The 27,888-nt window shown below is 40.9% G+C and overlaps 3 protein-coding genes and 1 long non-coding RNA gene across 10 annotated transcripts in view; 2 read left to right on the forward strand and 2 right to left on the reverse strand.

The window, feature by feature from the left end:
* The first annotated feature begins 163 nt into the window (after positions 1-163).
* Positions 164-10,027, forward strand: RINT1 (RAD50 interactor 1). 3 transcript variants are annotated; one of them, XM_040544610.1, is made up of 15 exons: positions 164-239; positions 692-873; positions 1,282-1,477; positions 1,669-1,910; positions 2,127-2,300; positions 2,378-2,527; positions 3,679-3,835; positions 4,348-4,458; positions 4,633-4,858; positions 5,499-5,636; positions 6,378-6,577; positions 7,386-7,600; positions 8,232-8,412; positions 8,496-8,614; positions 9,797-10,027. In XM_040544610.1, the coding sequence occupies exons 3-15, from the start codon at positions 1,301-1,303 to the stop codon at positions 10,011-10,013; spliced, it is 2,307 nt and encodes a 768-aa protein (XP_040400544.1). In that variant the 5' UTR covers positions 164-239; positions 692-873; positions 1,282-1,300; the 3' UTR covers positions 10,014-10,027. The 3 variants fall into 3 exon arrangements, with proteins under 3 accessions (XP_040400544.1, XP_040400546.1, XP_040400545.1); XM_040544612.1 differs by lacking the exon at positions 164-239 and adding an exon at positions 315-464; XM_040544611.1 differs by lacking the exon at positions 164-239 and having other exon boundaries at positions 494-873.
* Positions 7,446-12,465, reverse strand: EFCAB10 (EF-hand calcium binding domain 10). 5 transcript variants are annotated; one of them, XM_040544619.1, is made up of 5 exons: positions 12,211-12,465; positions 11,835-11,999; positions 11,481-11,565; positions 10,943-10,990; positions 7,446-7,583 (listed from the first exon to the last, which is right to left on the reverse strand). In XM_040544619.1, exons 1-4 carry the CDS (start codon positions 12,308-12,310, stop codon positions 10,954-10,956), a joined length of 387 nt encoding a protein of 128 aa, XP_040400553.1. In that variant the 5' UTR covers positions 12,311-12,465; the 3' UTR covers positions 7,446-7,583; positions 10,943-10,953. The 5 variants fall into 5 exon arrangements, with proteins under 5 accessions (XP_040400553.1, XP_040400549.1, XP_040400551.1 ...); XM_040544615.1 differs by having other exon boundaries at positions 11,481-11,549; positions 11,810-11,999; XM_040544617.1 differs by lacking the exon at positions 7,446-7,583 and adding an exon at positions 10,716-10,822.
* A 652-nt stretch (positions 12,466-13,117) lies between these two features.
* On the forward strand, positions 13,118-20,357 carry LOC121063784. Its single transcript, XR_005816207.1, has 2 exons — positions 13,118-13,422; positions 14,360-20,357. It is a non-coding gene; the product is annotated as an uncharacterized LOC121063784 (long non-coding RNA).
* Positions 19,624-27,888, reverse strand: part of ATXN7L1 (ataxin 7 like 1) — a 115,546-nt gene continuing 107,281 nt past the window's right edge. Inside the window, 2 exon segments of the mRNA XM_040544609.1 lie at positions 19,624-21,913; positions 25,772-25,846. Coding sequence (XP_040400543.1) covers positions 21,872-21,913; positions 25,772-25,846 — 117 coding nt within the window. The 3' untranslated portion in view covers positions 19,624-21,871.

A 27,888-nucleotide genomic window follows, 5' to 3' on the forward strand; every position in this document is an offset into this window, starting at 1 on the left:
GAATAAACGCACTGAAAATCCTCGTATCGGTACCACCTCGCTGTGTCCCTCGGTAGGGGCTGAGCCACCTTTGGGGCACACACAGGGGACAAAGGCTGCCCCCGCCCCTTCCCTCAGGCGACGGCGGGTGGGCGGGAAGGGAACGGCCGCGCGTGCGCAGTTCGCGCCTCCGGCCCCGCCCCGGGGCTGCGCAGGCAGGCGCTGACGCGGCAGGGGCGGGGCGAGGCGTGCGGCCGCGGGTGAGCGCGTGCGGTTCCCTCACAGGGGCTGAGGGGGGGGGACGCTGAGGGCTCCGGCCTCGGCGGCTGAGGGCGGGCGGCGGGGACGCGGTGGTGGCGGTCACCTGGTGCCCGCACCCCGGCTGTGGGGCCGGGCCGGGGCTCCCCGGCTGTGGGGCTGCGTTGTGGGCTCGCCCAGGGCCTTGTGGAGCTCCTCAAGGCAGTGGTCTGCGCCTTCCTCTCCTGGTCTCCCGATTTTGTCTCCTCGTTTGCGCCGTTTTCTCGTTCCCGTTGTCTGCTTAGCGGGGTTTTTAATTTAATTAAAACCTGTAGCGACGAAGTGCAAGCGTTTAAACTTCATTTTTAAACGCTGTTTTGACAGCGATGTTAAAAAGCAGAGAGCTGAGCTGTTCAAGCGCAGCTCCTCGCAGCCGTTTTGCTTTCCGTCTATGTGATCGCCGTCTCAATTGCAGGTCCGGTTTTCTCTGCCAAATGCTGAAATAGGCAAGTGCCTCTTCTGCTGCTCCCCTGCCGGGGCTTCCTTACGAGTATTCCCCTGTCGCTCTTGAAGAACAAGCAATGATTTGTAACATAAGACCTGAGTGAATCCTTGGCTAGTAGTGAGTCCTTCAGCACTTGATGCTTCTGTGAACAGGTAAAGAGGGGGATTGTGGTTATCTTTCTACTTCTCAAAATTATTATTATTATTTGTATTTTTCCATGTTTTCTAACTTACCTGTGTAGAAATTATCTACATGCTGAACTATTTGCAACAATTATTAAATTATGCTTTGGGGAAGGGAGGACTCTTTCAAGTAGCACGCATGTTCCATGTCATTAGTTAACATATAATAAACCAGCAGAGAAATGCATATAAATAAGATTTTTCAGCTAAGACCTAGGCTAGCAAGTTGTCTCACTTAATGCAGGATTGCTATTACATGTCTTATTTAAACTTCAGTTTAAGTTGAACTGCCCTGCTTTTCATGGAGCTTTGTATCCTCGGGAGGTCTCTAGCTGGTAGTGCTGTCTTAGCGGTGAGTAACTGAAGTTATATGATTAGCATTGCAGATGAAGAAAACATGGCAACCGTTAACGTTACAAAGAAAGAAGGCACTAGAGATCTAGATCATTGCGATATCCCATACTATGTTTCTGAATTTGTGGAAAGAGAAGTTGGAAACGACTATGATTCTCTGAGGAAGCTGGGCAGCCTTATCGATAAGCTGTCTGAAAATAAAAAGCAGTTAGAAGAACAGGTAAGCACATTTCCTTTTTTATTTTAATATGCTGAATATATGACTGATTAAGTAGTAAACATGACTGATTAAGTAGTAAAATCAGTCGAAAGACCGAACTTAGTTGAAGCAGTGCATTGATATTTCAGAAGATACCACTCTATATAATGCAGTGTTTTTATGTGAGTTTTGATACCTTTCTATAAATGTAGGTACTTACAGTTTCATCTGAAGTTCCTAAAAGAATTCAAAAGGCCTTAAAGAATGCAGAAGATTCTAAAAAATCTCTGAATCGGCTTCTAGAGGAAGAAGCTCTTCTATCTGATTCAATCAATAGCCACTTACTGAAAGCTGAGCCATGGATGGAGGAGCTTGGTGTGCTGATTAGTCAAGTAGAGGAGATTGAACGGCACCTGTCCTATCTTAAATGGATTTCACGAATAGAAGAGTTAAGGTAAAGTTGGTATACTTTAAAATCTTATATGCTTTAAGAATATTCTTACTAATGTTATCACACAGCCTTTTCAGGGCTGAGCGCTGCATATACGTGATGAGAGTGGTAACCGTGTTTGTCTCATTAAAATATTTTAGATTTAGTTTTATCTCGATTTTTCAGCGCACAAATGATTCTTAGTGAATGTTTGACCTCAACTTTTCTTGAATTTTGTAGTGATAACATTCAGCAGTATCTGATGACCAACAACGTTCCAGAGGCAGCCAGTACTCTAGCTTTTATGGCAGAACTGGATATTAAACTTCAGGAGTCATCTTGTTCTCATCTTCTTGCTTTTGTGAGGTCCACTGTTAAATTCTGGCATAAAATTCTTAAGGACAAGTTGTCAAGGTAAGGGATGCACTGTCACTGCCTCATCTTTATGTTGTATTGTAGGTTTGTGCTAAAGTGCATGTTTTATGTTGCAGTGACTTTGAAGAGGTACTAACCCAGCTTCGCTGGCCGTTTGTGGGGCCACCACAGTCTCAGGCATTTGGCCTTGCTGCTCCAGCTAGTGCTCCTGATATATACAACAATTTGGAGACTTTGTTCTGTCAGCTTCTGAAATTGCAAACCTCGTATCCTTTTAAATAGTTGTGGTGTGTTTTAGCGAGGATAATAATTGTCAGAGCTCTCGAAAGTCAGAAATTAAATTGAGTTTATAGTACTTTGTACTAACATTATAAGGTACTTTTCGTATAGAAAATGCTAGGTGACCAGAGCAAGAATTTAAAAGTTGTTTTCAGTTAAAATTCAAGTTACTCTTTTTGGCAGTAGCAGGATCATAATTCCAAGTTATCAGATCCAGTGATCTCATGGTAACTTGCAGTTCAGGCTTCACAATGTGCACACCTTACATTATATACTTTCAGCAAGATTACCTATATTAATACAAATGATGATGAATTTTTTTTTAATTGGACGTAGTTAATGCTTTTACTTTCCTAGCGTTACTTGAAATCTGTGTTAATCACTTTAATATATGCAGTCCCAGAAAGAAGAGAGAGAAGGCTCAAGATGTATGTCTCAGAAGGGAATTTTAAAAAATGGAACAATTTTCATTGAGCAGCAGTAGTAACTTGTCTCTGAGGTAAGTCAGAAGGCACTGCTGCTCGTCCTGTTCCGTTTGTTTGTGGGGGAAATCAAGCACAGCTGAAGTTCAAAACCATTTTTGTTCATTTTTTTTCCTGGGGTGGTTGTAGCTTTTTGTTGTTGTTTAAATCAGCAGTACTGGACCGGGAAGAAACAAGGTTGTTCTGGGCAACCTGGAGCCAGTAACAATTTTGGTCAGTGAGGCTGGGCTGCTTAAATTGGTTGCTTCAAAGTGGGAAATCATGTATTGCATTTATTAATCTCATGAATCTGATATTTCTTTAAGAAACATGAATATGCATGTCTCTTGGATAGCCCCTGGGTTTGGTAGTGATGATGGTGTTTTTTCTTCCCTTTTTCTTTTTTTTAAATGATACTGGTTTCCTAAATCAAACTGACTTCAGTGACTTCTACTGTCACTGAATAAATTATCCGTAGCAGCCAGAGTTACGTTAAATATCTTATAAGACGGAAACATTTTGAGTGTTGTTCATATTTGAGGACTTGTATACCTTGTGTAATACTGCCTTCAGCCAACAAGGTAGAGCTAAAGCGTTCAGTTCTGTAAACCCATTTTATTGAAATTTTACCATTGGAGGAATCAACACTTAAATTTGTCCTTAACTGTGAAACTTAGAGATGAACTGTTAACCAAACCTAAACAGCTTCCAGAAAAGTATTCCTTACCCCCATCACCACCTATTATCCTTCCAATCCAGATCATGCTGAATCCTCTGCAGAAAAGATTTAAGTATCATTTCACTGGAAATAAACCAACAAATGTCTTAAGCAAGGTATGGAAGAAAGCAGTTTGATTTATCGATTTATTTATTTAACAACAGATACATTACTGTATTTAAATTGTATAGCTTGGACACTTTCTTCTCTGAAATTAAGATTCTTAAATTATGATGCAGTATTTGTGTCTCCCTTAGTGGGGACAGATGCCAAGGTAACACGTGGAGATCTTCCAGAGGCATAAACATTTTCTCTGGGCCAGAGAGATGTGCACTTTACCAGTTGGAAACTGACCTGCTTTTTGTATGAGTTATCTTCAAAGACTGAGTATTTTACCTGAGAATTGTCAGTGAAGCAGGTTTCCTACAAGTAAATGTTAATGCTACTGTAATGCATCTGCAGCAGACTTGGAGAGCTGTTTTGTAACACTGTAGTTGCACAAGTCTCTGTGTTGACAGTCTTGAGTAAATGTAAATACATTTGCGCTCTTACAGTTGCTAATACAGTGCATTTTAATAGTATTAAGTATATTAGGGGATATATTAATTTTCTATTTTTTTAAAATAAGCCTGAATGGTATTTAACACAAGTGCTTATGTGGATTGGAAATCACTCAAAGTTCCTTGATGACAAAATCCAGCCAATATTGGACAAGGCAGGATCTTCAGTGAATGCTGGGGTAAGCACTTCTGTGTGTTTTGTGTGTAAATATATATACAGTCAATTTGTACAAGTGTTCTTCTACTGATTTCACTAAACTTGTGGTGAGACTTAACTCAGCCTAGTAACAGGTTTAAGGTCATACATGTTTGTACATATCTCTGATATTTTACTCACTTTTTTCTTTTAAAAGCTTGAATTCTCTCGTGCTCTGGTAATGCTGATTTTGGAGAAGCTGGCTGCTGATATTCCATTCCTGTTATACGATGATGCCCTCTTTTGTCACCTTGTGGATGAGGTACTTCAGTTTGAGAGAGAGCTTTACAGCGTTCATGGTTACCTCAGCACCTTTCCCAGTTGCATGCATATTCTTTCAGAAGAGTCCTGCTTCCAGAGGTGGCTAACAGTGGAAAAAAAATGTAAGACTTGCGATGGATTTTGTTGGCCTTGACACATTTTCTTTCTGATGGTGCAGAATACAAATAGCCTTCACAAATAGGAGAAGTCACTTGGACAGGGCTACTCCATAAGATGTATTTTTGAGGTCGGTAATGAGAGGAGTGCGTTGGTCTGTGATTCTGTGATATTTTTATACTCTTCAGTTATTTTGAATAAAAAATTGTTTGATTCTAGTAGTGCTTCTGAAGTTTATAGGACTGTTGTCCCTAAGCTGTATGAGACCTAGCAGGCTTACTTTTAGACAGAGGTGTATTTAAGTGTGCAGACAACGATAGAGTTTAAATTGAAATGGGGAGAGGAATTAATTTTTGAGAATCAGAGAAGAAATATATTGAAACAGAACAAGCCAACTATTTAAAAAAAAAAAAAAAAAAAGATAGCCTTGACATAATTCTTGTATCTGCATTTGTGATGCTGTTATTGGAATTGGTACTGAATGAAACCAGTCATCAGTAGTTTTTTATGATCTGAAAATGTAAATTTTAACTCATTAGGGATAAAGATTTTATTTTTATATATTGTTTGGTTTTAGAGGATTTTTTCATTAGAAGTTTTTTTTCATTATTAAATACTAAAACAATTTACAATTTCTGTGCTCAGTTGCTCTTCAGAAAATGGACTCCATGCTTTCATCCGAGGCTGCATGGATATCACAATACAAAGATATCACCGACGTAGATGAAATGAAAGTCCCAGACTGTGCTGAAACTTTTATGACTCTGTTGTTAGTTATAACAGGTAACTACCAATCAGTGGACATTGCTCTTGTTCATAATGACTAGTAGAAAAACTGCAGCTAATAGATTTCTTTACTAGATATCTATTGTGTCAACAATAGTCAGCAAATAACAACTTTGCAAAGTTGTGATACTTGCAATTTAATAAAAGTTTTCCTGCTCATCCTGTATTTTGGACATTATCTAGCACAAATAATCTTGAGCTAGTAGTGACATGCTTTCAAATGCGTTATTTAAAATTTGATAATTCATAACCTACCACATTCAAACTCATTAATAATGGAGAGAATATAATTTGTTACAAAGCAATAATAAAAATATCCTACCATTCCTGTTGAATCTGAGGAATGTACCTTTTCAGGAGGTGCTTATTTGTATATTCGAATACTTTATGCATTTTACTCTTACAAAAGCTTTATCTTACTCTGTGACTGGCTTTAGGGGCCACATAATATCGCTAGATGGTGTGGTATGATAACATATTACTTAAAAGTATTAGGATACAATATGCTAGTGGAATCGTGAGGGGGAGGGGAATCTCAGATGGGTTGTTTCTTTACATATTTAGTTTTTGCATTGAGTAGTTTCTTGAGGTTGCTAAAAATAAGCTTTTGTAAAATTAAATACTATATGATGTCCTTGTAGGAGTAAGATCATGTAAAAAGATGACTATAATGTTTCTTGTTCAAAACCTTTTCTTCAGTGCTGGAAAATGTTAAATATTTTAACAATGTCTTTCTAGACAGGTATAAGAATCTTCCAACAGCTTCCAGAAAACTGCAGTTCCTGGGGCTACAGAAGGAGCTAGTTGATGATTTCAGGATACGATTAACTCAAGTAATGAAGGAAGAGAGCAGAGCTTCTTTAGGCTTCCGATACTGTGCGATCCTTAACGCCGTTAACTATATCGCAACAGTGTTGGCAGACTGGGCTGACAATGTAGTAAGTAATTTTTTATTTTAAATGGACCAGTTCTGTTTGTTTCATAATCAAACATTGTATTTTCAGCACTATTTATGTAGATGTATTTAGAAGAATTAATTCTGGAAAAAATAGAACTAATAGTACTCATAGTATTGCTGCTGAAGTGCACATGTTGCAGTAGCATGTGCATGCTTCTTGAATTACCCCTATGCCAAGTTAGTTTAAATGGATTTGGCGTGGGTGCCTGCATTACAGCTTGGTTCAGGTGGTGTTTGGCAAAGTCACTCTTTGATAACAGGGTGCTGGGTACAGTTATTTTCAGTAAGAGCCCAGTGGCACCATATCTATTCTGTAGTATGTCAGTTTTTCTATCGTTATTGAAGAGAGAAGCATTTTGTGTGAGATGGGCAGCCTCCAAATTGTTTTTGTCCTGACCGGAAACTGTCTCTAGCAGAGGATAATCTTGACTTGATAGGAGAGCAGCTTTTGTGTTGTACAGCTGCATCTACGAAAGTGTCTTGGCGTGCTTAAAAGCAAAACCAACTTCATTACCGCTGTGTCACATTCAACTCAGACCATTTCTTGCTATTGTCAGACCAGCAAACATCCATTACCTATCTGCTGTTGTATTTGGGACCCACATCAGTTGCATTACAAGGATTAAAACAGTGCATTAATTCTAGTGAATCAGGACAGTGTTTTAAAACTAAGTTTATAAATGTGTCAAGAGCGCGTTTTGTAGAACCCTGTCTGTTAAAGTACAAATGCAGAGTTCAAATAATAAGATGATTTTTGCTAGTACTTAAGTCTGCCTCTGTTCCTCTAGTTCTTCCTGCAGCTACAGCAGGCTGAACTGGAGGTTTGTGCAGAAAGTAGCAATGTCAGCCAGCTACAGCTGGGACAGCTGGCTTCAATGGAGAGCTCTGTCTTTGATGAAATGATTAACCTCCTGGAGCGCCTGAAACAAGATATGTTGAGTCGTCAAGTACATCATGTCTTCAAAGAGGTCACAGATGCTGCAAAGCTGTACAAAAAAGAGAGGTGATTTTGTTTACTCTTCTCATATTCCAATATTATTTTCTGTTAAAAACATTGAGGCAAATAAAGGCAAGAATAGCTAATAAGAAAAATAATTTTCCTGAATGGGAAAGGCACAGGGTAGTAAGTATTGGAAGATTTTCTTTATCCTTACTTCAAGCCTATTTTATGTTATGCTTGCTAAAGTAGTTCTGCAGTGAGTGGGCATGTTGTCCTTAAAAACCCTAGGAAGAATGCTGGGTCACTCTAGTTCAGATGAGAGTTACTTTCTTCAAAGTAGTATTAAAAATGACCTGTAACAACTGCTTCTATCCTTACAGAAACACAGGGTTTCTTGAACGTTTGCGGTTGAGTTTCCGAAGTACTTCACAAAGTAAACACAACAGCTTGATGATTTTATAGATTAGCTTTTAAAAAAAATAGCATGTTCAGATTTATAACTAAAGCATCAGCTTAACATTAAAGGACATTTAAATAAAGCATTAGACTATGACTACCTTTAGGTTTGAAATGGGAAAGGAGAAAACTGAACCATTGTAACTGGCTAAGATTTTCTTACAGGAAAATTTTAATTTCAGTTATTGTGATATGAATAATTATCACATCGAAGTCATAATAATGAAATTTCTTTCAGGTGGCTATCTTTACCATCTCAAGCAGAGCAAGCAGTAATGTCTCTGTCAAGCACAGCTTGCCCCATGTTGTTGACCCTAAGAGACCGCTTGCTACAACTAGAACAGCAGCTCTGTCACTCCCTATTCAAAGTATTCTGGCAAATGCTCGCAGAGAAAGTGGATACATTCATCTATCAGGAGGTAGGTATCTACAAAGTGTATGCAGTACTGTGCAGGTGTTAGTGACTGGCCTAAACAGAAGATGCACCCCTTTGTGTTTGCAGATAATCATGGCGAATCATTTCAATGAAGGAGGAGCAGCACAACTTCAGTTTGACATGAGTAGAAATCTTTTCCCTTTATTTTCACACTACTGTAAGAGGCCAGAAAACTACTTCAAGCAGTAAGTAGGCAAACTTCTGATCTATTAGTATTTCAGAATAGAACATCCAGATGAATGTCTTGTATATCACCAATATATATATTTTTTCACAGTTTTGAGTGGATAAGAAATACTTGAACTATGTGGATCATCTTTCAGTGTTTACAACAGGGAAAGTTTCGATCCTGCAGCACGTATTCAGATAGCAACTGACTGTGATGTATGTTATGGAGCATTTAGCACAGCGAGGATGTCTACTGCACACGGACAGATGAACTTAGGGAACGTAAGCAGAATTCCAAAACTGGGGCAAAAGAAACTACTCAAAGATTTAGTTACAGCACAACACATTTTCTGTATCCTTAGGCTACTTTAAACTATGTTCCTGCTTAGAATTGCCCTGCATAGCAGTCTAGTTGCTTTCACTGGTGAGAAGCTACCTTCCTGGTGCTTAGTAGCTTTAAATAGCCCACAGTCTTATACAGAGTCAAATGTTAAACTCCTAGGCTAATTGGGACAGAAGTCTTACTATACGCCTAAAAATCAATATGGAATGTGGCATTCAGTCTTGAACACTTGAAGATGAAGGTTATATTGGCATTTTTAATTGGAATATTCCCGTAGCAGCATCTTACTTTTTTGAGCACATTACCTTCACAAAGGTAATTGATACCTATGTAGTATTCATAGCTTAAAAAAATAGATGCAGAAAGGAACAGTAAAAAGTAATGTATAGTGGGTACATGGCTATTTTTTGTACTAGAAACAATGCGGCAGGGTATCTGTTTGCTCTCTAATGAGATTAATAAGAGAGAATATTCAGACTCTAGCAGCTTTCTGTAAAGGTGTGTTTTTAAAATATACCAAATAAGGTTTCTAATTATCAACAGAAAATGCAGTTTGGGAAAACTAAACATAATTATATTGTAACTTCTCTTCTGTATTTTTTAGACTAGTGGAAAAATTAGGAAGTAAAAGCCAGGCCAAGCATGGCAAAATATTGGTGCTTGTAATACAAAGTGCTAAGATGGCAAGACCAAGTATGCTACTTGTCTTTGGCTAGGCAGCACTTTTCAGTTCAGTACTTCGATCCTTTTCAGAAGTCCATGGAACCTTTTTTGTTAGTCACTATGCATACAAAATCAAGTGTATCTTATGTGTGATTCTTTTAGTAATTCATATAACTTTTCTTCCCTTCCATAGCATAAAAGAAGCCTGCGTTATCCTGAATCTGAATGTTGGTTCTGCCTTGCTGCTGAAGGATGTACTACAGTCAGCCTCAGAAAATGAAGCATCACTAAAGCCAAACCAGCCATCAGCAACAGCGGCATTAAATGAACTTGGCGTTTACAAATTAGCTCAAAGGGATGTTGAGATTCTTCTCAATTTGAGAGCTATTTGGCCAAATACAGGAAAATAAAGACTTCAAAATTGGTTAATGACTTGATCTAGATTACTTATTTCAAACAAAAGCAAAGCAAATAAGTTACAGCATAGTTGTTGTGTTATTTTTTTCCAACACTGTATGCTGTGTAATTGGTTTGATCTAATCTTACCATTTATTATATATACGCTTTTAAATTATTTGAAAATGCTACTGACCTGGCTTCTAACTGCACAGATCTTACTTTAACATAACCACCTTGTCATTACATTTAGAAGCTAACAATCTTCATTACTAATGACTATGTTACTTGAACTGGCACACTCTCACTTAAACACATGTTTTTACATCTCTAAATCCCAGGTAACAGGTGGTCTGTATTTAAAATATGCATATGCAGGACCTGGGATGGAATGAAAGAATTTGTCTCTTTCCTTTATTTATATTCTTTTTTTTTTTTGCTGTCCCAAAGTCTCTGCCATTTTTTTAATAAGACCTCCTTTGTTTTTGAGCCTATTTTAAAACTTAATAAATGCTATGTTACTTGGCACTGCTATCTTTCAACCATGAACATTTGTTGCCGAAACTGATTTTTTTTATGTATATAAAAGGGGGTTTAAAAAAAGTCTTAAGCCACACTCTTAAAATTAACTTTATTTGCTGTCTCATTACTGATGATTAACAAAGTAAGCTACTAGCTGAAGGAGGAGACTCCAGAACACTTTTTTTTTTTTTTTAAAGAGGTTTCTACTTATTTTTAATAAGGCAGTTCTCAAAAGATACCCTTCTAGTCCCTGGTAAATGTAAACAAATTTTTGTCATTTGTCCTTTTCAGCTGATTGCTACTACAGGGAAGAGAGGGAAAAAAAAAAGAGAAGAGAGCACTGTTTAAAATCAGTTTTTCACAGCTGACACAGCAGCAAAAGAATAGAGCAAAATGCCTATTTTTAATATATTAAGCATACCACTGTTCCATCTAATACGCAGCCCAGATCTCCAGCAACCTTTTCTTCCTAGGAAAAAATAAAAACGTCCAGTTAGGTAAGTTGGGATATCTAGTTTTAGTTTTCTTTCACTCATTGTAACAGTTGCCAAAATATCCTCCCTAGAACCCTACCCTAACCATGAGAAATTACTGAAAAAATCTAAGCTTGTTTCAGCTATGTATTACTAGCTCTGCTATATCAGGCAGAACCAACAATCTATCTCAAATACTTCACATTTCTGGACCAGTGCTCTCAGTCCTAGGCTACCTGATGACTACTTGTAGGGAAGGAAATCTGATAGACCTGCTTTGTGTGGGTCCTAATGTGAGATGGCTGAGGAAAGTGCTGAGCAAACCCATCAAGCTAGAGCAATAGCATCTGTTTAAATCTTTCAATGTAAAGCGGGTAAGCTTAAACCAGTAAGTCCTTTAATGACGTGCTTTCGTAAATAAAACATAAGCCACAGCAAAAGATCTGTGCATAGCAACTCTGCACATACCCTTTCAATTATACTTACACTTCTTCCTTGAATGTGTCCAGTGTGATGTTCACATCATCACCAATGTGCAGGTTGTCTGTGCTCAGTCCCAAAGTTTTAAGAGCTAAAGTTAAGGAAACAGAATTTCCTATATAAATCTGAAAAAAATAATTTAACATCTGAAAGTGGCCTAGATGTAATAAACAAAAAACAAACGTACGTAACTTCTTTCAACTTTCCAAGGTCCATGCTGTGTGGCCAGAAGTGCCGATGCTTTTAATGTATACATACAGATGGGGTTGAAACTGTTTTAATACAATGCTTTTGAAACTACTTTAATAAAACTGTTCAAACAGCTAGGAGGATGCTGATTGCCGTTCGGGGTGGACTGACCTTCTCGGTACTGCACAGGCGTGATGTAGCCCAGGTCTGCAACATCCAGCATCTGGAACATGGCAACCAGGTTGGACTCGTCCATCAGGCACGGGTACCCTCCCTCGCCTTGCCTGCCGGCCTTCACTCTTTCCAGCACCTGGATGAGGAACTGGCGAGGTCTTTCTGCAACGGAACCAAGACACCGAGCTCTTTTTCTTCAAGGGAACGAAGTCACCAGCGCCACCCGACCCTCACCCCGCTCCTGCCACCTCCTCTCCCTCAGCACCCCCGCCCGGTCCCCGGGCTGCGTCTCTCCTTCCAGCCACTACCTTAAAGACCCCAAATCTCTCCTTTTTCCCCCCAGTCCCACGCTACCACCGCGGGGGAGCCGCACCGGGCTGGTGGTAGAGCAGCAGGGCGCTGAGGCGGCGGAGCAGCTCGGGGATCCCGTGGCGCTCCAGGTAGTCGCGGCCCCCCCGCTCGCACGCCGCCATCTCGCCGTTGCCAGGGGAGGCCTCGCACCCGCCGCCCGTTAAAACCGTTGGCCCTGAGGGGGAGAAGCTTCGAGAAAGAAGCCGCAACCGGAGCCCTGGGGCCTGAGGAGGGCGGCGGGAGGAGGCAGGGCGGCTGCGGGACGGAGCGTGGTCACCGGGGGGAGCTTCGCCTGGATCCTGTCAGCGCTGGAGCAGAAGAGCGGCGCTTCCAAGTTACTAGTCCGTACCCCAGCAGCATAAATTCACGGGGACAGCGCCTTACACGCCGCTAACACTGCTGCCTTGCCGGTTCCAGCCCGTGTGTGGTCACCCAGCCGCCACCTTTGGGGTTTTTTTTGCCCTCCGTTGCCCGCCGCCGGGGCCCCCGGGCGGGTTCAGTCAGCCGCGGTGAAGGCGGGAGGACGGCGCCGCCTCAGGGCGGAGGGCTGAAAGCGGCGGCCTTCCAGCGAGAACATCCCAAAATTACACAGCAAAACTACGGGAAAACGGGTTTGTCGTCTGTCTGCTGCGCTTGGTAAGCTGCGGTACACCTCTGCGTGATGTTTGTTAAGAGAAATGGTGCCGCAGAAGGCAAACCCCTCAGCGCATGTAACCGCAGCATCCCAGACACGCTCCGTTTCCAACAGGGTTTTACAAGATCCCACAGAAAAGTCCCCCTCCTACCTGCAAAATCAATGAGTAGCAGCTAAGAGTGAGAAAGATTTAAACAGTTTTACTTCGCTTTGCAGCACAGTCCGTGCAGAGATGAGACATCAAGTACCCTTTTTATTGTACTACCCACTGTGAGGAGAAAGATAATCAAGCAGAATGTCCCACTAAGAAAAAAAGTATACAGTTCATAGTTACTGAAACCATTCCTGAATTTAACTTTTCTGATTCCTTTCAGAAGATTTTGCAAAGAACTAGCAAAGTTGGGATTGTTTGTTGTTTTTTTTCCCCTAAAGAAGAGTGGTGGAAGAAAAGAGTATTTTGAGGTGCAGAGGAGCACAATGAAGTGTCTGAGCTGGCCGGCAGGGGAGAAATAATGACACAGAAAATCTTCTGTTGAAAATGAGAACATGAGAAGATGATTGACTCGACAGGAAGGAACAACTGAAGACCTGGAGAGAAAGGTAGGTAAGTGAGTGTTTGGGGCAGAGAAACAGCATTTGGCAAAGTTCTCCTTCAGTGGTCAACAAAGATAACCAGTATGAAACACATGCTGAAAGCTAAAATTTTAAGCATAAACACACAGGAATGACAGGCTGACGTGTGTTTCTATGAGGACTGGTTCCAAAAATCACTAAGAGCAAACCACAATTAGATTTATTACTAGGAATGTATGTATTTTTAAAAGTCATTTCACTGTTAAGAAAGCACAATTTATTTCCTTGAAAAATGTTCTGATAATACGTAGTGTAGGGGATTTATTATCCACAGTTCATGTGATATTGTCTGCTAAATGAGGGTTCTAAACGTGTGATAATTTAGGATAATATCCAAGAAGCTCACATGGACTATTGTACGTCAAATTAAATTTCTGGTGACTAAGAACAACAGGATTTGACAAAACATCTGAAAGTTTTCTGGTTCCATTATAGCAACACCGCTAATTAAGTTTTAATCACAACTGCAAGGTTCACATCTATTTTTGTGTGTTTAAAGTGTCCTGGTTATTTAAAACTGAATTTGGTTAAAAGATTTAATATCTGCTGTAACAGAAGGTGAGCCTTTTGCAAAACATGACTAATAACTTAAACCTTCTACCTAACTGCAAAGGACTAGATAGACTCCCAAGAATCTTAAAGATTTAACGAAGAGGAACAGGGACTGCAGGTCAGCCATGAAGCTGGTTGCAGAAGTATTTGGCTTGCTGAGGAAACAAACTGATGGACACGTTTTTCCAAATCAGGTTGTAGAAGACAGAAGTCTAGGGCTGTGGAACGAGACAGGAGCAATAAGAAAGGGGCTGGGAAAGATGCCCAGGTGTACCATGTGCTTTCTGTGGCCACACCGAGCAAGAGCTTGTTAATGCTGGGTGCTTCACCTGCCACTGCTCCTTCTCACCAGGGGCATCAGCAAGCACAGGGGGAGCTGTAGTGAACGGGCTGTGCTGTTCCTGTAGATGCTCTGGAAAAGCTCCACTCTACCCTTTCATTGCATGCAGTGTTTTCCTCTGCTCTTCTTCAAGGACTTCCAAGATCCCAGTGAATGCCTCATCAGAGGACACTACATTTACAGAGGAAAGTGCTTAACAGCAGAAATGCTAAGTTTCTCGTTATTAATAATCTCAAGAGCCAGAACTCTTTTATTTATTTGATAATTTTATTTATTGATTATTATTATTATCATCATCATCGTCATCATTATTATCATTATTATCATTATTATTTTTTTTACTGTATAGAGTGGCAGAATAATTTAGATTGGAATGGCCCTCTGGAGATCGTTGGGTCACCTCCTCCTGCCAAAAAAACTCCCCTCAACTCCTCCCCCCCCCCCCCAACAAACAAAAACCAGACAAACCTGGGACTAACTTCAAAGCTGAGATCAGGTCGTTCACCTCCTTGTCTAGTCGTTCTTACAGTCTCTGAGACGACTCCACAATACCTATTGGTCCCTCTTATACTGTTTGTCTACGCTGCAAAGGCCTTTTTTTTTTTCCCCTTGTGTTTAATTCCCATTGCTGTACCTTATGCTTATTGCTTCTTTTGTTGTGCGCCACCGTGACGAGTCTGGCTCCATCTTCTTGGCACTCACCCTTTATGTAGCTGAAGACAGCAGTTTAATGCTCCCCCTCTTAATCTTACCTTAGAACTGAACAAATCATTTTTCAGCATGTCCGTCACATGCTCCAGCTACTAATCATCTTGGTAGTGCTCCACTGGGCTCACCTCGGCACGCATACTGCATTTTGTGCTGTGGAGACCCAACCTGGAGGCAGCTCTGCAGACGCAGTCTCAGAAGTGCCGTAGCAGGAGACGCTCTGTTCCCAAACCCCTGCCCGCATTCTTACTGATGTGGCCCGGTGTGGGGTTGGCTTTCAGCACTGCCAGGGCCCATTACTGACTGGCGTTGAGCTTGTCCACTTTTTTTTCTGCAAAGCTGCCTTTTTGCCAGATGGCACCCAGCCTGACCAATGACTTGGGGTTACGTCTCCCACCCAGCTGTAGGACCCTGCCTTTGTCTTTGTCAAACATAACAGGGTTTCTGTCAGAGCAGCACGCAGCTCTTAACAACCCCTGGCTGGACCTCCTCCCCCTGAGCCCTGCAGTCCAGCTGATTTTTCCACCCGCCTCACAGTTCACTCATGGCATCCAAATCTGCAGTTTGCTTGTAAGAATCACAGAATCATTAAGGTTGGGAAAGCCCTCCAAGATCACCTGGTCCAACCACCCATGTCACCCACTAAACCATGTCCCTGAGCACCACGTCCAACCTTTCCTTGAACACCCCCAGGGATGGTGACTCCACCACCTCCCTGGGCAACCCGTCCCAGTGCCTGACTGCTCTTTCTGAGAAGAAATGTCTCCTCATTTCCAGCCTGAACCTCCCCTGGCACAACTTGAGGCCATTCCCTCTAGTCCTGTCACTGGTTACCTGTGAGAAGAGGCCGACCCCCAGCTCCCCACACCTTCCTTAGTAGTGGGATGGTAGTTTTATAAAATAATGCCATCTAGTTTGTTACACAATTAGCAACCTTTTGAGTAACGATGTTCAGACTTGTTAGAGTAGACAGTTTCTCTGCCTTACCCTATGCTGTCCCAGGTACAAAGCAGATAAATTTATTGAAACTCTACAATATGTCTCTAGGGAGAGGCTTAGGAAAAAAATATCTAATTGAATATTTACCCAAGAAAGATATATTATTAGAGTGAAAAATAGAATGAGATGGCCTTGGGTGTTACCAGCTCTGAGTGGGAGATATAGCTACTGAAAAAGTTGGTTAATGAATAACACAGACCAGGCAATGAAGAGGGTTTGGAATTAGGAAAATGCCCTAAGGAGGTCCTGTGGTGCATGTCTTCAAAAATGACCCTACTGTGTGAGTCCGTGAGAGAGGAGGTGGATCACCACCATCGCTTCCTTCACATTTGGATCACAGGACAGGAGGGCTGTAGCCCAGCATCCTGCTCCAACGCAGCATTTCCCTTGGGAAGTGTCTATGCTCAGAGCGTGACGCTGTACGGGCCTTGGATGCACTCTGCAAAACAACACGAGTGAAAACCAGCTCTCTGCATCTTCTTGGCGTCTCCTCAATAACGAAGAAGGAAGCCTGATGTGTTGGTGTTACTGATCAGGCTGTAAGGTCCAAATACAAACCCTAAAGGGATTAACAAGGAAGGAGTAACTCTAGGCAAGGTCACAAACAAACAAAAAAAGCAAAACAACAAAAATAACAACAACAAAACAACCAAACAATTGACTATGGGTCAAAATAAGAGAGAACTGAAGGAAAGTGAAAGCAAATAGCTGCAATTTAAGGGCGGAGCTGACCAGAAGGGCAAGTTCTGTGCAAATGCTGAGAGGTTCTTAAGACCGATGACTATGGGCCTATACATTCTGCATCGGTGGCAGGGAAGGCTGAAGAGTTGAGCCTGAGCAATCCTTTTCAAGCAACCTGTGAGCTCTCGTGTGACACAACACACCAAAACACTGGGAAGGATGATGGTTTCTCTTCTGCAGCGACACTTTGTCACCATTCCCTCCTCTGGCTTGGTAGAGGCCAGGCTGGAAACCGAGTGCTACAGCCCTGGGACTTGCAGGGTTATTCCTCAGGCCATTTGTTATATTTACACCAACAGTTTTTTTACCTGTAGAGTTCTGTAAATATACTTTGTTCGTTCCAAGCAGCTTCTCAGAAAAACTGGTCTCATGTGGTGTCACATTAACCTCCTTAAGTGCTCCACATTAACCAAACCTAACTTCAGAGCCAAATCTTTCAGGTCTGGGGAAACGCCAAAGGGGCTGCTGAACATTCTGCACCACCTGGAATCCCTCCTGTTGTCTTTACCCTCAAAGTCAATCTCTCCTGATCCATTTCTGGCAAGCTTCCCTTAAAAAGGAGGCATTTCCTGAAAGCTTCCCTTCTGTGGGGACAGCTGAGTGCAGACTGGATGTTCATATTTCTGCAGGCCAGCAGAATAAACAAAAACACTCACACACAAAGCAATCCAGCCCATGTCACTGGTGACGGATTTTAAACTGAAACGAGAGCACGCTCACCATCTACCACAGCTTCTATGGTTGAAGGGCAAATGAGGACCCGCTGCTAAGGTATCAGTTTACCTTCAGCTTAGGAAATTATGTTTCAAAAGAGGTCTGTACCTGGTTGGAGTAGTAGCTTTCAAGAGGTATTCGAGAGGAAACACAGCATTAAAAATTGCATGAAACAAACACTGTGTTCAAAAAGTCTGACTGTGTTGTACAAATTGCCTCCAAGTATTTCTGGAATCGGTACTTGGCTTGGCTTCCGATTGTGAATTCTGACAGATTTGGATGAGTAAAACATACCGGTTGCAGACAGCAATGACTGTCTTCTAAAATCAATATTTCTCTGGTAAAAACAGAAGCATAAGAACTGGAGTGCAATGAGTAACAAAACTTATTCAGTGATCTGCTTACCCTCTGAAACTGGTGGCATTTAAAGCACGTTAGATAATACAAGAGAGTGCTGCTGCAAGCAAAACACTTGTTGCATAACCAAAAAAGGGGTGTGGGGAACCAACTCCAAACAGAGAACAGCTTGTGAGCCAGTGCAACAAAGCTGCAAGTGCTAATAAACGACTTGGTCACGTTTGGGAAATAATTTTAGAGGTCCTTGACCACTGCTGGCCATGGATGATGATGGTGAGCAACTAGTAACTAACGGCTGCAATATTCCATTTTCTTGGTTATAGCCTTCATTTCTAATGCCTGCAAGAAATATCAAATCATCTTGTGAACAGAACGCGTCTCTTCAGCGTGGGGACCACTCCCTGTCAGATGACACTTCAGTATCTACTGCTACTAAATGACGTCTGGTTTCTCTACAGCGTACCGAAAATGATAAATTCAAAAAAAATCAAAATACAAGCAGCTCAGACACACACTGGGGGCAGCAAAAAGGAAGTTTAAAATCAGCTTTTGCCACATGCAAGAACATGCAATATGTTACAGAAAAAGCTGTTCACCTAGAAGGTAAAATTTTCTTCCTATTTTTATTTCCTGTACTGCAGGACAGCTTGCTATCTCCTCTGAGTGTATGCATAACACATGCCCCCCCTCCACCCCCCTAAACCCAAAACATTTTGCAGTTCAATTTCTTGCTTTAAAGATCATCCATAATTGTGTCTCTTCCCTACAGTACCTCCAAGACTGAGTTTCCAGGTACTTCATTAAAGAAACATAAAGCGTACATCTTCTCCAGACCTGCAGAAGAGGTTTGCTGTGAAAAAAACCTGCAACCCTCTCTCTCTGCAGAGCTGACAAGTCAATGAACAATTTCAGTCACATCTGATCTGTAATTGGAATGGGCTTTTACACAAAAAGAGAATCTTAGTGCCTAGAGGTAAAAGTTGCATTTTTAGAATTAACAATGATAAAAACAAAAAGACTGGTTTTATTTTTACACTGCCCATTGAAGTCCGAATTCCTACATCTAGCAGCTCTGGCAAAGTTAATTCTTACACTGATAAAGAGTAAGAAAATGCAATCAGCTAAGCAAAAGAATTTTAAAACGATTGATCAGAACAAAGACCTCAGTGGCTGATCATCACATATACAGAGATATTTTAGACACGAATGCCAAAACCAATCCTAGAGCAATTCAGCCCTGTACAGGGGACTGGGCAGACCTTGTGAACTAGGAATTCTCAGTGCTGGCCGCTGCACACGCTGTTTCAGTCTCTGGGAAGAAAAAGGGCAGTCTTGCAATACATACCCCTCTTGCTTTGCCAAGATAAATAATGACAAAACCCATTTGTTTCTTACAAACATATAAATTATTTTATTTACAAAGCCATGTTACAAAAAAAAAATAATAATAATAAAGCAAAAAAAAAATACAATCGCTCACTAGAGAATATCTCCAGGCCCGGTGTTGAACCATGGCAGTATCAATCAGATACATGTTTGTTCTGTTTTTCCTTTTTTAAACTGTAAGCCATAGAATTTACTATTTACACCTACTTTAGACATTTATTCTGCTTACAATTATCACAAGCATGGAATGAATTCTATTTGATACTGCTAATACATAAAGGTGCAGGACAAAGAATGAAAATACTTAGTGTTACAAAATATGGATTGTAGAAAAGAAATTGGCTGTACAAGTATGGCATTTTTTTTTCTTAGAATGATTGGACATGCTTTCTTCAAAAGTCTTCTGGAAAAGGTTCTAAAATCTGTAGTAGGAAAGCACAATATAGCAGGTGCAAATTCATTTCTGTGCAACAACAGTTATTTAATATACCCCATGACTGACCAGCTATGCAAAACCCACAGAGTTTTGTTAAAGTGCCATGGGTCAACAGCATAACAAAATATAAGGTGTAAATAGAAAAATTTCTTTTTTTCTTCTTTTTTTTTAAAACAATAGTTCACTGAGAATCAGCAATAATAGAATATGCTGTATAAACTATTCTCTACAAAGGTCGATCAGCACTATTTACAATTGTTACATCGATACAAAAGAAGGCATACAAGTTATCCAAGTCGCTTTTTATGGCTGACGGGCCTATGCATTGCGTATGTGTAACAACCAAAGCTTCTGAGCCTCTATTGCTGGAAACAAATCACAAGATTTTCAGGCAAATGGGGAAGAAAAAGAACTACCGAGTGAATGCTACACTAATAATGCATTATAGGCTGGTCCAGTTTATATCCATTTATTCAAATGTTTACTTCCATTTTGCTTTTCAGGCTGAATTTTTTGACACTTGTAATTAAATAATGATTCTTTGATGATGAAAGGCTGTGGGATTTTACTTGGTGCTGAACGTTCCTGAAATGCTGTCAGGTGTAAGCCAGTTGACACAAAAAAATAAAGCAGCATTCAAAGGACAGGCTCCATATTCCACCTTTCCAATTAAAAGATGCATGGAAAGAGCTAAAGCTTCCTAAAACTATGAAATCGCTCCTTCAGTCACTGATTAGCATTAGTTCTCAGAAGCAACCACTGAATCTCACAACCACCGTTTTCCCTCGACAACTAGAAATAGCATTTCGTCAATTACAGAGGATGACTTTGTTACTGAGATTTTTAAACTCCTGCAGTTTTAAAACTCAAAATAAATTAAAAAAATCAACATAGTACTGCTCCTAAAACTGAACAAGACAAAAATTGTGCAAAAATAACAAAGATATGTACACATTTTTCAGTCTGAAGAAATGTACAATAAAAACATAATTCAAAGAACATTTCAAAAATATAAACATTGCTTAAACTTTCCTAAGTTTCATACTGTTTCTGAAACTATACGGTCAGTTAGCTCTGAAGTATAGCAAAACATAAATTATTACAAAATTAACACTATAAAAATTTATTTTAAGAATATTTCTAAACTTTTTTTCAAAGGGTCTAGCCTTGCTTATAATTGCTTAAACATTTTAGTCTTAAAATTTGCCTTAAGCCTTCTTTTTTTAAAAAAGAAAGTAGTAATAATCTCCCTATTTGCAGTCTCTCGCCTTTCCCCCAGATGTAAATAAACCAGCATATAAGTGCACTTTTAACACTGTAGAAATAAAAATTAACTCCTCTGTACTATTGTTCCAGTACCTAGTATTGGCTTCCTGATTATAAAATCTACATTTTATTAAAAAATTATTCAGTAATCCTATAAGAAACACTGTCAGTGCAATTCTATTAATGCAAGCCAATCTGCTCAACGCCCGTCCTTGCAAAGCCAAACTGTTTACCGAAGTTATCGAGTACTGGGATCTTAAGGGTCGAGAACACCACCACGACAGGGGGATTTCGCGTGTTGAGCCTCGGATAACATTAACCACAGTTTGGTGCAAAAATCCTCTATGCATTGATTGAAGTATAGATTCCTTAAGAGCCTGATCCTGGAAGATGCTGAACACTCGGAATTCCCACTGAAATCATTAAATGCTGTAGGTAGAAGAGCACCAGTCAGGATTAGTCCCTAAAGTTGCAGTGCCCCAGCTGTTTGCAAATTACTAAGAAATGCACTCAATATTTATCCATAGGACAAGCTTAAATACAGAATTACTGTAATTTTTATTGAATGAAAAAATTTGGAGGTCCTTTAAATAAATTCAGATCATGATCTGTTTTTTTTTTCTCCTTTTTTTTTTTTTTTTTGGAATGTCCACTGTATTCTGGTAAGGAAACAAAGGGAGCATTGCAACGCTAACAGCTTCAAAAGGCATGAAACATAACCAAGCAGAATGCACAGATCAGTGGCAAATACAAGTGAAAAACTAAACAAATCACTATTACAGTTTTCTGTAAATTTGATTCTCTTTAAAACCACAAATTCATAAAAGGTTAAATCCATCTGCAGGACATAGAAAAGAAAAACCCTGTGGAGTAGGGCTGCTGAGAGCTAGAGATTATAGGCTGGTTCCTTTTCCTTGTTATGGAAGAGTCCTTATTCTACCAGTCCGGTTTGATGTCTTCTAAAAGAAAAACCAGAGCCAGGTTCAGAATCAGAAAATGTCTTTCAGTCCATAATACTTTAACAACGTCTGCATCTGAGAGAGAACTCAAACCATGAATCTATTTCAAGTCCGTCCCTACTTACTGATTACATTAAGACCTTTAAGAAAAGGACCTGCTTTGAATAAACTCACTATTTCCTTTTGGGACTATCTGATTTTACTAAGCTTTGGTGAACCTTATGTTCATTGATTGAATTTATCATTAGAAATAGAGAGCAGCAATTAAATAACGACTTTGAAGGATCTTTTTCCCTGCACAGCGTGTTTTCATGCATGATGAAACCCAATACAGCACACAGGTTGTCACCTTCCCTTAATAAAAAGATCTAGTTACTCAGTATCTAAAAAACACCGCATACTGAGGTCTCGAAGTATTAACACATGAAGGCACCTAAAAGCTCTACGAAGAAAAAAACATTTGATTAGTTATCAACCTACAGCAAGGTTTAAACAAGGTTTAAAGTCTGGAGAAAACAAGCTTTTGATACATAGTTTGTATAAACAGGCACAACATTTGATTGTAAAACTATCATTCCATTAATGTTTTTTAATACACAAGTAGATTTTGTAAGGAAAAGTAGCGTGTTTTTTAATTAAAGCAACAACAGTTGGAAAAACAGACATGTTTTTATGTATACAGGCCCTTGTTCAGGTCTCAAATAGATGCAGCAAGGTTCACACTGAATGTGAATTGAGAACAACTTGTCTGAGTTTAAGTTGAGTTTAATGTGAAGGGGGACAGCAAAGTGGCCCACCACAGTTACCATCACAGTCTGCCAGTCCTAGGCAGGAACACCTGAGAATATAATGTGCCTCAGCAAATGGAGTAAATGACCAAAACAAACTCCTCTGGTGAAATCAGAAGAACCACGGGGCACCTTTCTCTCCATACTGGCTTTGCCCAGGAAAGAGCTCACTTTCTTCATACTGGCTTGTACGGTGCTGTGCTTTGGATTTGTAAGGAAAACAGTGCTGACAACACAGCGATGTTCCAGCTGTCACCGAGCAGCACTCACACAGCATCAGAGCCCTTCCTGCTTCCCACGCTGCCTGGCCAGCACATAGCTTGGGGGTGCACAAGAACGTGGCAGGGGACACAGCCAGGCCAGCTGCCCCTGACAAACCGCAGGGTTATGCCACACCATGTGGCGTCACGAGCAGCAATAAAACCCGGGAGGAGGACGGCAGGACACTTAAAATTATGGCACTTGTCTTCCCAAGCAACTGTTATGCATGATGAGGCCTGCCTTCCTGGGAACGGCTGGGCATCCCTCTGCTGATGGGATGCAGGGAATGAATTCTTATCTTGCTTTGCTTGTGTGTGCAGCTTTTGCTTTACCTATTCAACTGTCTTAATATCAACCCCCAAGTTTTCTCACTTTTTACCCTTCCGATTCTCTCCCCCACCTCACTGAGGGAGAGCAAGCAAGTGGCTGCACGGGGCTTAGCTGCCCACTGGGGTTAGCCTGCAACAACATCTCAGCAATAATGGAAATGCCCTGGTTACTGGTGGCAGCTGGCTTTCACAGCACTACCACGTCCTCTCAGCTTTGACTGGATACCTCCAGAAGCTGAGCGAGGAAGCCAATTTTCTTAGCATGACGGCACACCGGCAATCACAGGTTCAAAGGAGACTGGTTTCAGGGCCTGCTGCAATTTTCTGAACGCTTCATTTTCACAGTCACTCTCCCTTCTCTTGAGAAACAGCCGCCTTCCTCCCTCCTAACTCCCCACTCTGCTCCAGCAGACAACTCTGACAAATTTCCTGACCAATTAACACAGTGGAGGAAGTCCAGAGGAGCTGCTCTATACTCGTATTTAGCTTGATGGCTGCAATTCTATTTCAAACTGAATTGTTCCAATTCTGCTTTTCAGGCTTGTATTCATGAAAACTTGCCTGTTTTTTCCAACTGTAAAACCCAGAGTGGTAACATACATCACCTCTGCCTACAGCCTTGCCTTGGACTCCCTCTCATGGTTATAACAATACTAATATTAAGAGCAAGAGAGCTCAGGATCCCCCAGTAATAACTTGACTGCCACGGCATACACTTGGAGATCCACTTATTGATACCTAATTGATAACACCTTTATAAAGAGATATTACAGCACGCCTTAGGACTAAGAGTTTGTTTAGAGACTATTCAGTTGCCAGACTGGAGATGAAAGCTGTCAGCAAAGCAGCTCAGATTGATTTTGACAGTGGCAAGCATCTCTTAGGTAGGTAGTCATTATTCATGGTTCCAAACACTAAAATCCCGTGTCAGAGTTAACATAAAAAAACCCTACAAACAAGCAACAAAATGTTCCATAACGCTTAATATACATCTTCATTTTCTTTTGTATTTCTATCCTGAACTCCATACTCAGTTACTAAATTGACAGAAATGTATTTTTAACAATCAAGAGTCTGTGGGGCTTAGAACAAGCAAACACTTCTGGTTTTGATAAAGTCATGGAAACAGGCAGCTGAAAAGCTCAGCAATAGCCTCTGTTTATATACGTCTGCCACAAAATTGATGTCTTGTCCTGCTAGGTTTTCCCCATGGGATCTAGGCAACAGATCCCAACAAGCTTTGCTCCTCTGGTAGTGTGCATTTTATGTAAGACAGGAGGAGGAGGTTAAAGCAGAAAGTTTTACACTTCAGAAGAGCTTTATCACGTTTGTCACTGGCAGTCGGATGGCAGTGTCTGACAGCAAAATGCCAGCCCCTACAAGTGCTTCGCTACGAAGAAACTTTCCACTTATTTCCCTTCAGCGTAGTTCTGGCCTATGTACGTTCCTTTGTATTCAGTACCAAGGGGGTTGTTTTACCATTTGACAGTTCATTTTGGGATGCGAGTGACTCAGAATATGCTTTAATGATGAGACAGTTGTGGGTTTTCTTCACTACAATAACCACATTCTTTTGCTGCATTTACATAGCAGAAACTAAGTAGCACAGCCATTTGGAGTAACTGCTGTGCCAGACCACGTAATGGGATTCTAATACTGACTGGTCACACAGAAAGATCTGCTGGAATTTTTGTTTACTTGTGACTACAACTTGGTGAGGTGGAAACCTTTTTCACACCAAGGATCTTGATAATGAATTCTTGAGAAATTACCCAGCTTGGAGAGTCAAACAGTACGGGCCACAATGAAAAAATTAATTAGTCTATCAGTCCTCTGGCCAGGTGAGGGCTGGGTGACAGGTCCAACACCTGTACTCACAAAGGGGCCGAATTACAGAATTTACCATTATCTGACTAGCAGTCTCTGTGATAAACAGGCATGGCGTGAGTGCTGAGGATTTCATACACTCTAGGAGGAATTCAGATTATGCTTTCAGATTACTTTCTCTGAACAGCCGAGCCTTCTGTCTTCTCTGTCCTGTTTCTGTCCTTCCCTTGCTGCTTTCAGTTTTTGCCTATTTTTAAATGCTCGCTCTTCTGTGCCAGTTTGGGGACTTTGCCATGCCACCTCGCTCAGCAGCGGAAGTTGGATAGAAAAGATACGTTGGCTTAGCTGGATCCCATGGAGACACAGATTCTGCTGCTGCTGAGTTTGTATCACCAGAGCAACAGCCAGTGGGCATCGCATAAGCCAACCTGAACCACAGCATAGGTGGTGAAAAACAAGCAGAAAACTTGTTATTCATAAATCTCAGAGGAAAACATCCTAAATGAGAGGAAAAAAATCTATTAGTTCACTGAAAGAAAGCTTCCATAAAGAACTGTATTCATGAAGAAATTGTATTTTAAGGTTTTACAATATTAAATATTTCAAAAACCGTTTATAGACTATTTAAGTGTAATTTTTCAAAAGCAACTTACTTGTCTGTTGTGTACTGGGTTTGATGTACTCGAAGGACTGGACTGTGACAAAGCTACACTGCTATTTTTTCCAATCTGAAAGACATTAATTGAGCAGCATTGAGAGTATTTGTCAGTGGAACGCAGATGCTGGTAATGGCCTTCCTTTTCCTGAATAAAGTGGCACTAATTGCTTTGCATTTGGAACACAGGTATTTTGCTATTGTAAAAAACCCAACAACAATTTCAGATAGAATTGTAATTACCTTTCAGAGACTGCATTTTAAACAAACACATTTTAAAAGGCACATAAATACTACTACAGGTAGGAGAACAACAGTAAGAAATGGCTTCTGGTGGAATTTAGGTTATAAAACCCCACCTCTCTAGACTGGAGCACTTGTCTGTGACTGAACTCGCTTGGTGCAGCTCAGCCAGTGCACAGAGCGCTCAGGGTCACTCCTCCCTTGCCCTTGGGACCTTGCCCACTGCTTGGGGTTCCCAGGTTTAATGCAACTGCCAAGCACCGTAGCACGCCCTAAGCTATTCCATTTTTTTCCATAGAGAGTCTTCATTTATCACTGCTCCATAAAGCAAATACTAACCAGTAGAATCAACCTCTGGAGGTTTAATTTTCCAGTTGTATAAATTTACTGGGTCAGAGAATGTCTTTGGGAACGAGTACACATTTAATAGTATGTGTACGTTGATTTTAAAAGTACTGCATTAAAACACTGTGATATGCAATCTGTGTATTTCAATCCTCAAAAGATTACGGCACTCTGCAAGAGCAGTCTGCCTTATGTTTTCTGCAGTGCCCCATAAACATATGGTAGATATTGTTGCTATAAAAAACGGGAGAGCTGTTGGATCAAAGGAGCAACTCTCCACAGGTTACAAGGCTGGTAACAATTAACCACGGACCCCTGGTTACAAAATGGCAGAGGACTGGATCTGAACAGTTATCCACATGATCAAGGGACTTCAGGTAACATCAGCTCTAATCGGCTGATGGAGAAGCAGCAAGGACCTGTCTTCTAAATGCAATGAGAAATGAAGCGGCGAGTTTCCTACTGGATACGTGGGACTCAGACAATGGCTGGCAGGGCTTTCACCAGCATCAGCATTTTCTCCTTCCCTTCTGCAACACCATTTCTTATTTTGCCATTTCATGTATATACTGTGAAGTAGCCTTTGTCTCTGTATACATATCTGCCCTTTCTCACAGAGACTCTCAGTTTTCTCTATTCACATCCTATCCAGAAGAAATGTTTAATGTTTTTATTTACAGCCAGTTCTGAAGGCAGTTCCCATGGCACACAAACATTAAAAGGGCAGGCCTCTGCCTACCCTGCTCCCTCTCAGCTTGCTGTTTTGCATGTCACAGCTGTTCTTCTCCAGGCAGCGCTGTGCTGTATCAAGCTTTTCTTCAATATGCAAATCTTGGACAAAGATACGCAGCCTTGTAAAATCTTTCTGAGCCATTCAGAATGCCGCTGCAAACCTGCAAACCTTTCTCCTCTACATCCACCATGGCAACATTCATGAAACTCTTGCACAACAAAATGCAAATATATCTCCATCTTCTGAATGACAAAAATAGCCACTGAGAAATCGACTTGCTGGGATCCTAGAATCATGAGAGGGAGCACAACGCGCCTCTCAGGCTTTCCTTCATTCTGTGCTCCTATGACTATTGGATTGACTCCCTGCACAACGCAAGGCGAGGAGCAGCACAGCTGCAGCCCTGCGGTCTGCGTCGAGCTGCCTCACCATCGCGTCTGAACTCGGAGTTGGAAAGGCAGCGCTCCACAACTGAAGGGTGATGCAGACAGGCTGAACAGCTACAACACTCGGTGAAAATAAAGAAAGATTGCCAATTGTGTTGGGTCTTTAATGATGGGAACATTTTGAAAGCATTAGGGTCAGGCTAGGAGTCAGATTCTTTTTTTCTTTATCAGTACACTGCAAAACCAAACAGTTAACACTTTCAGTCACCGCCTGTCTGGGCCAGACTTGAATACAAAAAAAAATCCAGACCCTATCACCAGTCGCTTGAGCTTCTTCCTGTGTTCTTACTCTCTTAATTTGATTTGCCTTATTATAACAGGGAACAGGAGTATGATTTTAAGTAATAC

Source organism: Cygnus olor, chromosome 1, assembly GCF_009769625.2.
Source record: "Cygnus olor isolate bCygOlo1 chromosome 1, bCygOlo1.pri.v2, whole genome shotgun sequence".
Classification (NCBI taxonomy): Eukaryota; Metazoa; Chordata; class Aves; order Anseriformes; family Anatidae; genus Cygnus; species Cygnus olor.